Raw genomic sequence first — 13,432 nt, forward strand, 5'->3', positions numbered from 1 at the left:
CTGGGGATAGTGCAGGGTGGGGTGTGGTTAGAGAAAGCAGGAGGCCTCATCCTGGCCCCTGGGGGTGCTTGGTATGATGGGGACAATCGCCATGTACTACTGTCTCTCTCTCTTTTTTTTTTTTTGACACAGGGTCTCACTGTGTCACTCAGGCTGGAGCACAGTGGTATGATCAAGGCTCACTACAGCCTTGATTTCCTGAGCTTAAATGATCCTCCCACCTCAGCCTCTCAAGTAGCTGGGACTACAGGCTCAAGCTACCACGTCTAGCTGATTTTCATATTTTTTGTAGAGATGGGGTTTTGCCATGTCACCCAGGCTGGTCTCGAACTCCTGAGCTCGAGATCTGCCCACCTCGGCCTCTCAAAGTGCTGGAATTACAGATGTGAGCCACTGCACCAGGCTCTTATTGTCAATTAAATGTCTGTCCAAGTACACGAGTGCCAAGGGGATAAAGAAAGACTGGGGTTGGTTGGTTTCTTGGAAGAAGTTAGAATGGACCTGGGATTTTGAAGTAGGGGATGCAACATATTGGTGAGAAAGTAACAGAAAATTCTACTGGGGAGAGGGAATTCTATATAATGTGTCAACTGTTTCATTGATTAACATCATATATGTAAAGAGCTAAGCACAGTGTCTGGGCCAGAGCAGGTATGCAATAACCAGTGTTAAAAATAGGAATAGGCAGACAGGCGCGGTGGCTCATTTCTGTAATCCCAGTACTTGGGGTGGGGGGGCCGAGGTGGATGGATCACTTGAAGTCAGGAGTTTGAGACCAGCTTGGCAAACATGGCGAAACCCCGCCTCTACTAAAAATACAAAAATTAGCCAGGCTTGGTGGTGCATGCCTGTAATCTCAGCTACTCGGGAGGCTGAGGCAGGAGGATCGCTTGAACCAGGGAGGTGGATGTTGCAGTGAGCCAAGATCGTGCTACTGCACTCCAGCCTGGGCGACAGAGCAAGACTCCATTTCAAAAAAAAAAAAAGAAAAAGAAAAATAGGAATAGGCCAGGGTGGTGGCTCACAACTGTTAATCCCAGAGCTTTGGAAGGCCGAGGCAGGAGGATTGTTTGAGCCCAAAAGTTTGAGGTTACAGTGAGCTATGACTGTGCCATTGCACCCAAGCCTGGGGAACAAAGCAAGACTCTGTCTCCAGTAAATAAATTAAAAACTAAAAATAAAAAAAGAAATAGTTACAGTCATGATTATTGCTGCCATTAATATGATGCAAGAGTGGGTGAGGTTACATCAGTCATATGGGCTAGAAACTCCAATGGCAGAAACATTGAGGAAGGCAGGCTTTATCTCTAATTTCAGTCAGCTCTGTATTTTTATCCACATCTGCCTCCATCTCTCCAAACATGGCCAGGCCTCCATGTCCGCCCTCACTTCTCAGCCTGAGTGGACAGCCCTCTGTATGCCAGAAGTCAGGCAGAGGTTGAACCAGAGAGAAGAAAATTGCAGTAGTGACACCAGTAACCCTACGCTCCTGATACCATTAACCATAGTTCCAATTGAAGTCCAACCCAAGGCCCACCCAATGCAGGAAGAAGAGAACTGTTGGGGGTTAGGGAGGCGGTAAAGGGTGCACTGGCAGTTGGGAAAAGTCAGCAAGGGCTGTGGTGAAGCTGCTGTGGCTCTTTTCCAGGATAGCAGAGAGGGATGAGGTTGAGGATGTGATGGAATTAGATGTGTGAGACCAGGGTCTCCTGAGAGCGGACAGGGGATTGCACCTTCTCTGGGTCCAAAGGGAAGTGATGGATGAGAGGAGATAAGCTTCACTGGGAAGGCCACACCAAGGCCCTTGAAAAGAGAGGGCTGTGGAGGATGGGGCAGGGGAGAAGATGGCTGCAAGATTCATTCCCTGGAGAAGCAGGTCAGGCATGACCAGGCTGGAGATGGGGAGGGAAGCAGGTGACCTCTGCTTCTGCATTCCACTGGGGCTTTGCAGAAGGCTGAGGTGCTGGGGCGGGTGGCAGGGAGGGAGGAGAGATTTCCACAAAAACACAATGTCTGTGGATTCTAGGGAGCAGATGGCACCTCCTTGGCTATGAAGCCTGGAAGGGTGGCCCAGCCCGGCCCTTGGCAGAGCTGCCATGGCAGCAGCTCTAGGCCCTGCAGAGTGTGCTGGGTGCCTGCCCATTGGCCTGCAGCATCTCGGAGTGTCCTTGGTCCTAATCTCACCCTTGAGCCTCAAATATGTCTTGAACTAACTTCTAACCACCATGGTGATGAGTCAGGTCTTTGTGCCATGACCCTCTCTCCAACCCTAATCCACAGACTGAAAGGGGCAGGGTCTAGGAGGTAGGGTGGTGTGACACATTTCCATTTCTGTTTAAAATGCAAATATGCAATAAATGTTTGCTGAATGAAGGAAACATGGTTCTGTTTAAGCTGCATTAAAATATTTGGATGAAGAATTCTGAGCTCTTTGGAAAATGTCAGGTTCTGAATATACCAAGGGACTTGTAAGGTAGATAATGTAAAATCGTAAACAATTTAATGCCTAGACACTTTTCCCAAAGAATGAATTCAAAATGAAGGGAATCAGGTAGGAGAAGAAAGTCAAAGAGTCACCAGGGAAACATTTTACTAATTGGAAAAAGGCCATTCAAAGGAAGGCCTGCCCTGCATTTCTGCTTCTTGAGTTCTCTCATCAGCTTCAGAATCAAAGTAAAGAAAGTCACAAGGGGACATAAGTGAGTTGCCCCTTAGGAAAAGAAGCATCGGTGCACTTTGCAGGCAGTACAGTCAGGCAGAAGATATGCTTTGAGAGCCAGGGGTCACCCTGGTAAGACCTCCCTTTGCCTGTGAAGTCAGAATTCTTGCAATAACAGGGAGTTCACTGCCTTCCGGTCAATTTGTAATCCTCTCTACTTTTTGGAAAGTTCTTCCTCTTGAGCCTCAAATCTGTCTTGAACTAACTTCTAACCACCATGGTGATGAGTCAGGTCTTTGGAGCTGCACCAAGTAAATCTAATTCATCTTACAACATGACAGCCCTTCAAATATTTGAAAACGGTGCTCAGACCCTCTCTAAGCCTTCCTTTCCAAAGCAAACTTCTTCAGTTCCTTTCATCATCCTATAACACCTTTTTTGATCCCCCAGCAACGTGTCAGTCTTGCTCTACATGTGTTTTTGTATGTCGATGTCCTTTTAAAACGTGGTGTTCACAACTGAATGTAACAGTCTAAATGAAGCCTAAACATGTGCAGAGTGTATTGGGACCATTCACTTCCTTGTCCTGAACTCCAAAGGCCTAGTCCTGTAATATTAAATTGCATTCAATTTTTCAGAGATTAAGATACACAAGTTGCCTTCTGCTGAAGGTTAAAACTCCTAGTGGTTCCCTACCCCCACCTCCAGCCGCTCTGATGCCTCAGAGGTCCCTGGTGTGTAAGGGATGATGTACAAGCTTTTCTACGCCCAAAATATAAGTGAGAGTTTCTCCTTCCATTAGCATAGGGGAAAAAATATAGGAAGTTAGTTTAGTCAGGAAGATACTTAATTTGCATTTGGGCATTTCTAAACTATATAATAATTAGTAATTAAAATTTAGTGTACTTACTGAAGTCTTTTTAGTATAATTATATTTTTATTTTAAAAAAAAAGCATAGTTTGCTGGGTGCGGTGGCTCACACCTGTAATCCCAGCACTTTGGGAGGCTGAGGCGGGCGGATCACGAGGTCAGGAGATTGAGACCATCCTGGCTAACACAGTGAAACCCTGTCTCTACTAAAAATACAAAAAAAAATTAGCCAGGTGTGGTGGTGGGCGCCTGTAGTCCCAGCTACTCGGGAGGCTGAGGCAGGAGAATGGCGTGAACCTGGGAGGCGGAGGTTGCAGTGAGCCGAGATCGCACCACTGTACTCCAGCCTGGGCGATAGAGTGAGACTCCATCTCAAAAAAAAAAAAAAAAAAAAGCGTAGTTGACTAAGCGTTTGTTTTTCTATGCAATCAACTTGCAGTGTCTGAAAAAAGCTGGAGGTACTAGCTTGTTGGCCATCTTGTTGTGAATACTGGACTGGCCACCTCCACCAACAAGGATGGCAACACCTGTCTGTCTAAGAAGCGTTACTAATTCCTGATATGCCAGGCACATAAGCAGATATGCACAAGGCACTATAGCAAATGGAGTGAGCAAACGAGGGAGAGACAGACAGACAGGTACAAGGTATTATGAGTGCAACAAGCAGTGTAGATTTTACTTACTAAGTAAAGGCGCAGTGCCCAAGCCAATAGAGTTGGTCTAACTCACAATGTTGGCAAATGTCCCACAATGAATTGGGTGAGACTGACACTGCCTACGTATCTAGCTGCTTAAGCTTCCACGACATCCCAATCTTTATATTGTTCCAGAGAACAAAAATGGACATTTTAGGGGTACCCTCCTTATGAGACTCTTTTTGTTGTGGATTCCCCATAGTCGAGAAAGATCAGAGCTTCAGTCAGCGTCCCCTTTTATGGTCCCAATCCCATCTCAGCTCTCCAAGCCCCCAACTCTGTAGGCCTCCACCTACCTAACTTCTTTTTGTATCGCCTGGGGCCCTCTGGTCTTTACCAGCCACTGATCATCAGGGTCCCTGTCCTCTTCCGGCTTGCCCCTTGGTCCCAGCATGGCTCTTCCCCCTTCCCTCCCTGCCTGCTCCCCAGCTCACCTGTACTGGAAGGGGGCCACCGTGGCTGTGACTGGCTGACTCTGCTGATGGACTGAGGAGAAGCTAATGGCCCCCGGAGAGGGAGAGGGGCGCTTGCCCTGCACTGGGCTGCAGACTGGAGAGGAAGCCCACGAAGCTGCCCCCTCATCAGGCTCCAAAGACCTGGGGGTCCCAGAACTTTTGTAGTTTATATCTCTTTGGTCTTTTCCTGGGCAGCTTGGAGGCTTCCGACCTTCTGGGGCCCCTGGTATTTGAGTTTCTCCGTGAAAGCTCGTCCGAGAAGGGCTTCTGCCCCGGGTCTGGCAGACTGGAGTCCCTTCCTGGGCTTTTTTCTTCTTTCCCTGGGTGCCTTGTCTCTCGCCAATTCTTCCGGATCCAGCCCGGCTGGAGAGGGCTGCTTTCGGGGTTGTCCTGGGACTATTCCATGGGGAGCTGAAGGGGCCTTCCCCATCCTCAGCTGACTCCCTCACCGCCCCAGCAAACTTGGGAGAGCCTCTCCCCCGGAAGGCCCTAGGAGAGGAGTTTCTAGAAGGACCTGCAGCCTTTCCCAGTCTGGGGGAGGCTGCTCTCTGTGGGCTCAGGGCCAGGCCGGCCTGGCGTGGCCGCAGCTGGGGAGAAGCGCCCGGTGTAGGAATCCTGGTCTGGGAAGAGGCACGAGGCACCGGGATGGAGGAGGCGTAGTGAGGGCGGCTGGCGGGATTCACATTGGCCATCCCATTCATGGTCTGCAAGGCTGGAAGTGTGGGCTACTGTCCTGCAGGGAGAGAGGGCAAAAAAAGACCGTCAGGCACATCCCCATAAGCTTCCATCCTTGAGTGTAGAAAGAGGATGTTGGGGTCTGTGGGGAGGCTCGAGCACCCAGACTGGGCACTGGCACTCCTGGTTCGCATTGTGACTGGGTCACTGGCTACCCGCTGGACTCTGGGCAAATCCCTTTCCCTCTCTGCTCTGAAAAGCTGTTATGAGGCTCATCTGCAAGCACATATGGGAAAGTGCTTTGTGAATTGCAATGTGCTGTACAAATGGGCTTCATTTAAATTTCTTTGACTCTGTTCCTGTTCACTGATTGGGGACAGACTCTCCTTCTCACAGCTCCTCCCCCTCAGGCCTTTCCTAGTACCCCGAGTCTAGAATGTCCTCCACACTAAACAAGTTTCCTCATGCTCTCGGCCTCTGCCCTGCATGTTCCTTCCTCTCATCACTGCAGCTGACCCCTGGCTCTCTTCATAGGACACTCTCCAGTGCAGTGCAACCTTCTTCCACATGCTGTTGGGGCCCAAGGGTGGGAGGGCCAATCACAGTCCCCCCAGATCATAAACTTGTAAATTGGCAAATGCTGCCCCTTGAGGCTCCTGCCATTCCCTGGGCCCTCCCTACTGTCCCCACCCCCATAGTCACTGGGCATTTGTCACTTGGCTCACAGTCTTCCTCTCTAGCCCATTCCCTACCCACCTCCCCCCCTGACAAAACTGACCTCTGCCACCTCCTGCTCACAGTCTTCCTCTCTAGCCCATTCCCTACCCACCTCCCCCGCTGACAAAACTGACCTCTGCCACCTCCTGCCACCCTCGTCTAAAAGAGACTGAGTGTCCCACCTTTGGTTCAAGGCAGTTCCTTGTGCAGGCCCTGTCAACAGCACTTGATCTCTTCTCTTCCAGACCTTGACTCATTAATTATCCCCTTCTCTCTTGTATCTTCAACCCTTCCCCCTTCACCAGCTTCCCCTCCTTGCCATGTTAATTAATGAATTAATCACTTCCATTTCAAAGGGAATTTAAAGCAGTTTACAAAGATACATACAATCAATTCCAGATAGATTAAAGAGTTAAAGTTTAAAAAATTAAGCCATAAAAAATGTTCAGAACACATGCATGAACGTTTCCATAATTTTGTTGTGGGAGAGGCCTTTCTAAGTACCACATCAAAGGCAGAAATCATAAACTAAAACACTGATAGATGTGAATGCATAAAAATTAAAATCTTTATATGGGCAAAAAACCTTTTCAAAAGGTTTGACACATCAATAAACCATAAAAATACTTGCAACAGACTGGGCGCAGTGGCTCACGCCTGTAATCCCTGCACTTTGGGAGGCTGAGGCGGGTGGATCACCTGAAGTCAGGAGACTGAGACCAGCCTGGCCAACATGATGAAACCCCGTCTCTACTAAAAATACAAAAATTAGCCAGGCGTGGTGGCACGCCTGTAATCCCAGCTACGTGGGAGGCTGAAGCAGGAGAATCGCTTGAACCTGGGAGGTGGAGGTTGCAGTGAGCTGAGATTGCACCACTGCACTCCAGCCTGGGTGACAAGAGCAAAACTGTCTCAAAAAAAAAAAAAAAGAAAGAAAAAAAAAGAAAACTTGCAACAAGTATGAAAAACAAGGAATTAACACCTTTACATATAGGGAGCTCTACCAAATCAATATTTGAAAGCAAACATCCCATAGAATAAAGGGCAGGCGGGGCACAGTGGCTCACACCAGTAATCCTAGCACTTTGGGAGGCCGAGGGGGGAGGATCCCTTGAGTCCAGGAGTTTGACACCAGCCTGGGCAACATGGTGAAACCTTATCTCTACAAAACATAAAAAAAAAACAAAAACAAAATTAGCCGGGCATGGTAGTGTGTGCCTGTAGTCCCACTACTTGGGAGGCTGAGGCAGGAGGATCGCTTGAGCCTGGGAGGTGGAAGTTGCAGTGAGCTGAGCTCATGCCACTGTACTCTAGCCTAGGTGACAGAGTGAGACCCTGTGAACAAGAAAACTGCAAAAGAATAAATACAACTGGCCAAAACAAAACAAAAACCAAAGACTTTATTAGAAATTGAAGAGATGCAAATTAAATAAGTTATCATTTGTTGCTATCAAATGTACTATATCGCAGAAAATTAAAATATCCAGTGTTGGTAAGAGTATATGGCCATGAGGCTGGGTGCGGTGGCTCACACCTGTAATCCCAGCACTTTGGGAGACTGAGGCAGGCAGATCAACTGAGGTCAGGAGTTTGAGACCAGCCTGACCAACATGGCAAAACCTCATCTCTGCTAAAATTATACCCACACACACTAAATAGCTGGGCATGGTGGCACATGCCTGTAGTCCCAGCTACTCAAAAAGCTGAGGCAGGAGAATTGCTTGAACCTGGGAGGCAGAGATTGCAGCGCACCGAGATTGCGCCACTGCACTCCAGCCTGAACGAGAGAGCGAGACTCTGTCTCAAAAAAAAAAAAAAAAAAAAAAAAAGAGAGTATATGTCCCCCATACACTGCTGTGGGAACAATGCCAAATCTAAAAATGCATGCTAGGAAAATGATTACAGATGGGAGCAAAGATTTATGTACAATGAAAATACTCAGTTTGATTCTCAAAGGGTGAATTGGCATTGGATGAAGATGAAGACAAAGGACATTATGGACAGAAAAGACCACCAAAGCATGGCCGGTTCTCTTGAGATCCTTGGGATCCCCCCTTCCATATTGTGGAGAAAGCTGTAAGCAACCACAGGAATTGTTTATGGCTGTTGCTGACCTTTCCCTGACCTTTGACTCTGTGGTCTGGGACCAGTTACAGCCTAAGCTATAAGAAGTCAATGTAGACCCTTAAGCATTAATGGATTTCTAAAACTCCAGTCTGAAGTGACCATGAGAGCCAGGGCTTATTGGATTGCTCTGCAATAAATGAAATAATTTCCACAAGAAATTATTCTACAAGGGAATTGCTATGACCCCCTCATCCTTTTCTCTAATTTGTACTTTAATGACTTGATACCGTTATTTGATTAGCTAAAACAACCCCCATCCTACCCAGCAGAAGAAGGGCAGCAAAGCCATGTGTGCCCAGGGAATTATCACCAGCTTGCCTCTGCTTCTCCAGTGGCTGCCCATGGCCTAGGCCTGGAGGGCCACACCCAGGGCTTGCCTGCCTCCTGCCTCTTCCTCATCTAGCTCATGCCATTCCCTGCCCACCCACCAGGACACAGACTGGGAGACCCTGTGAGTCATCCTCTACTTGCCCACAGTCTCCCATGAAGGGTACCCTATCCAGCTCCCAGCCCCAGCATGCCAAGGACAACCCCACAGAAGGGACAGAAAAGGACTTTCATAAAGGAAACTCGGAAAGTGTAAGCAGGTACTACCTGCAGCTGTGAGAATCTGGGTAAATTATTCAACCTCTCCATGTCCTGTCTGCAAAATGAGGACCAAAGCCAATTATGCACCCTAGACCATCCTTTCTGGGAGCTACATTGGTGAGATAATCCAGAACTAAATCTTGACTCTACCTTCATCCCTCCTGGGAGTCCCTCCCCAACTCAGGTTGTGTTGCCCAACAACCACCCCCAACCAAGAGCCCAACTCACCTACATTGTCCTCCATGCATCCCTGGGCTCCCAGCCCCTTGACTCAGACTTCCCCCAGTCCCTATGGCTAGGGCTGGCTGAATTTCCAGCTAAAAGAGCCCTAAGGCTGAGGAGGCTGCGTCTCCCTCGCTTGCTAATGGAGCAGACGCAGTTGCTGTTTTTCCTGGATCATGATTTTTTCAAAAGCTCGATGGGAGGAGGATTTAAAACATTCCCATGGTAGGTCACAAGAACCCTACCCCTCCCTCTCCACTGCAGTCGGGGCCCTGCTCTCTCCTCCTTCCGCAACTTGATAGCCCTCATCTAGACTGGGAGGAGGATGCACACAGGATTGCCCCCAGGTGGGAGCCTGGGAGGATCAGACCATCTTTGGGTGGTGGAGGAGGGCTCCCCAAACAGTGAGTTATTTTAGCCTGGGTGGGAAAGGGGTCATGAAGTTTTCCTGGTTTGCCTTCGGAGTGAGAACCCACAGGTATTCAGCATCTTTAAGGACACCTGGCAGATGCTTCTGCCCTAGACAGAGTAACAGTCCCTTGTATTGAGACATTGTTTCTAGTTCTTAACAACAACCTTACAAAGTAAGTTTTAGTACCCCTTTCACAGGTAAAGAAAATGAGGTGGAGAAGGTTAAGTGAGCTGCCCCAGGACACACACAGCTAAAAAGTGGCAGAGTGGTGTGACTCAAATGCAGATGGACAGGACTCTGAGGCTCAAGGGTGGATCCCCTTGGCCACACCCGCCGAGAGCATATCCGGGCTCTGCCTACACACCCCCAACCTCCATGATCAACTCTGACCTTGCTCTGATTGGAGCATGGGGCCTTCCAGAGATAGAGTTGGGGGTGGGGAGTGGGGATCCAATTTACAGGGTGGAAACCAGAAGAGAAGATCAGTCATAGGCAGCTCTTGGGGAGGGCTCTTTTCCTTCTCTTATTCTCCCAACATGCTGGAGATCTAGCTAGTTTTCCCCAACCACCTTATATGCTGTTTGCCTTCGGTGGTACTGTAGGTCAGCATGGTACAGGGGCATTGCCCATGTGACACTGTAGGCAACATGCATGGGAGGGGGAAAAGATAGGCCTCATCCAGCCCGGCTGCAGGTTTAATATGCCTAGTTGGTGGCAAGTGGCACACCTGGGTTGGGGTGGGGATTGAGGAGGAAGACTGGAATTTCAGGTCTCTGGCAGCAGGGGTGGGGTGGCTGGGGAAGAAAGGGGAGAGAATAGACATGGGAAGTAGGATTTGGGCTGAGGCCCATGGATGATGATGCCTCCAAAGCTGAAAGGTAAGGCCTCTGCACAGGTCTTCTCTCCTGGGGCCTAGACATGCCTGCTGACTACAGCACCCAGTTTACATTCTTAATGGACCAAATGATTTGGGAGACATCATGCTTGCTCTGAGGCTCTGTTTCCCTTCCTCTGAAATGAGGGGAACTTTTTCTGCCCCATCTCACTCTCTACTGCCTCATATTCTGTCTGAGCAGATTGAATAAAATAATGTCAGGAAAATGTTTGCTGTCTTGAGATGCATAATGTTAGCTACAATGGCCCTCATCTCCTGGATCTCAGTGTTAGACAAAAATGTGTCTGAGAAGCAGGACAATCTACGTCTCTTTCATTTTATTTGTTCTTGAGACAGGGCCCAGGCTGGAGAGCAGTGGTGCAATAATAGCTCACTGCAGACTCAATCTCCCAGGCTTAAGTGATCCTCCCACCTCAGCCTCTTGACTAGCTGAAACTATAAGGACACACACCACCACACTGGGCTAATTTTTTTATTTTTAGTAGAAATGAGGTCTTGCTATGTTTCCCTGGCTGGTCTCAAACTCCTGAGCTCAAGCAATCCTCCTGCCTCTTTGGCCTCCCAGAATGTTGGGATTATAGGCATGAGCTCCCGTGCCCAGCTTATGTGTCTTAAACAAGGGTCTGTTCAAGCCAAAGAGCTTGCCTGTCAGTATCAATCATCCTTTGTGATAACTTTGCAATGTGTCTGGGGAGTCTCAAGGACAGAAGTTTAGGGGTAGAGCTGGAGGTGCAAGCAAGGAGAGTGTTTCTTTCTTATGGGAGTGTGTGTGTGTGTTTATGTGTGTGTGTGTGTGACAGACAGAGAGAGAGAGAGAGACAGAGAGATTGGGGAATCTTATCAGATCCTCCACCTCCAAACATGCTCTCTTTGTTCTTTCTCCTTCTAAGTACCCTGATCTGAAATTTCACTTAACCTCAGTGAATAAGAGGAGGGCCTCAGTGCTCTTTAGTTCCCTCATCCTGGGGATCCCAGTCCTCAATAAATTACACTAGGGAGTTAGTACTCCCTGTTTCAAAAGAACATTGCACTTACAAAGGGATTCATGGCAGGATCCCTTTGTTCAACAACCACACACCTTGGCTGGGCACCTTCCATGTACCAGGTGCTGTGGCAATTGCAATGGCTGAGACCCAGGTTCTGCTCTCTAGGAGCTAGCAATCTGGTGGGGAAGAAACACATGCACACTCGTGACAAGTAACATGTGCAGGCAGTGCATGCATCAAGAGAGACAAAACAGGCCGGGCATGGTGGCTTATGCCTGTAATCCCAGCACTTTGGGAGGCCGAGGCAGGTGGATCATCTGAGGTCAGGAGTTCGAGACCAGCCTGACCAACATGGAGAAACCCCATCTCTACTGAAAATACAAAATTAGCTGGGCGTGGTGGCGCATGCCTGTAATCCCAGCTACTCAGGAGGCTGAGGCAGGAGAATCGCTTGAACCTGGGAGGCGGAGGTTGCAGTGAGCCGAGATTGCGCTATTGCACTCCAGCCTGGGCAACAACAGTGAAACTTCATCTCAAGAAAAAAAAAAAAGAGAGAGAGAGACAAAACAGAGTACCGTGGGGATTTAGTTGTCATGATCTGTCAGTGAGGCAGGATCTGGGGAGGCTTTTAGGAAGAGCAGTCAGGTTGGTAGTTGGTGGTTTGAGGTCTGGGAAGTAGTGGATTTGATGGTAGAACTCCTCATGCCCCTGGGTCTATCCATCAGTGCCCCAACACAGACTCCTGCTCTTTAAAGAGATTCTGTGGTACAGTGGTTAAAGAATATACTCTGGAGCCAGAATGCCTGGGTCCAAAGCGTGGCTCTGTCATTTGCTGGTGGTGTGACCTAAGGCAAATTGTGGAACCTCTGAGTTCTCTCCTCTGTAAAATGAGATTGAGACAGGATCTACTCATAGGATTGCTGTGAAGAGTAAGTTAGTTAATGAACAGAAAGTGCTTAGAACAGTGTCTGGCACATAGTAAGGACTCAACAAGTATTTCTGTTATTATGATCACAGAGACAAAAAAAAAAAACTTCTTTTTCAAGTGTCCCTCCATCCCACGTACCCAGGGATAGAGGCTGAGCTGCCTCATTCTCCTGAGCTTCCAGCAGAGCAGAAGAGGATAAGAACACCTGCCAGGTCTGGATCAGAAACCTGAAGCATCAACAGGAACAACACTGTCCATGCTTCACACGATAACACCCAAGTGCCCACAGTGGAAAGGGCAGGAAACTAGACAGCTCGAAAAATGTGTCATGGAAAGAGTAAAGGCTTTTGAATCTGGAAGATCTGGGTTCAAATCCTAGCTCTGCTACTTCCTGCTATGTGGCTTTAGAAAAGTTAAGTTTTCTGAGCCCAGAGTCTGCATCTGCAATAAGTAGTCTTGGGGTTTTATAAAGAAGAAATGAAACAGTAAAGATAAGGCACCTAGCATGGTGACTGGCACATAGGAAGTGCTCAAGAAATGGCAGAAATTGGCCAAGAATGGTGGCTCATGCCTGTAATCCCAGCATTTTGGGAGGCCAAGGTGGGTGGATCACGAGGTCAGGAGTTCAAAACCAGCCTAGCCAAGATGGTGAAACCCCATCTCTACTAAAATTACAAAAATTAGCCAGGTGCGGTGGCAGGTGCCTGAAATCCCAGCTATTCGGGAGGCTGAAGCAGGAGAATCGCCTGAACCCAGGTGGCAGAGGTTGCAGTGAGCTGAGATCGCGCTACTGCACTCCAGCCTGGGTGACAGAGTGAGACTCCATCTCAAACAAAAAAAAAAAAAAAGAAAGAAAGAAATGGCAGAAATTATGTTAAGGAGAACAGCCATACCTCCTCCCTCCTCCCAAAGGGAAGTTGCCAAATTCAGACACAGAATGGGACAGTCTGGTGGATGGCAGGTGAGTTGAGAGGCTGGTGGCTTCCCAGGCAAAGTGGAACCGTCCCTGCCCCTGAACATGATGTATCAGCCACATCCAACACACTTTTCTCTCTCCTCCCTTTCCAGTCTACATCCCACAGCTGTCTGCTGTCTAAGTCTCACCCTGGTACTTTATTTTTAAATCAAACACTTTTTAGTTGCATTTGCTGACTGCCTGTCAGACACTGTTCTAAGTGCTTTGCCTATATTAACTTGTAATT

General features: G+C 48.4%; 1 protein-coding gene across 8 annotated transcripts in view; it reads right to left on the reverse strand.

Moving 5' to 3' along the window:
* NAV1 (neuron navigator 1) overlaps positions 1-13,432 on the reverse strand; it is a 287,649-nt gene that overhangs the window by 198,183 nt on the left and 76,034 nt on the right. For all 8 annotated transcript variants that reach the window (XM_055109792.2, XM_055109787.2, XM_055109785.2 and 5 more), the window contains one exon: positions 4,660-5,413. In XM_055109792.2, coding sequence (XP_054965767.1) covers positions 4,660-5,381 — 722 coding nt within the window. In that variant the 5' untranslated portion in view covers positions 5,382-5,413. The remainder of the gene's footprint in view (positions 1-4,659; positions 5,414-13,432) is intronic.

The sequence above is a fragment of the Pan paniscus genome, chromosome 1, assembly GCF_029289425.2.
Source record: "Pan paniscus chromosome 1, NHGRI_mPanPan1-v2.0_pri, whole genome shotgun sequence".
NCBI lineage: Eukaryota > Metazoa > Chordata > Mammalia > Primates > Hominidae > Pan > Pan paniscus.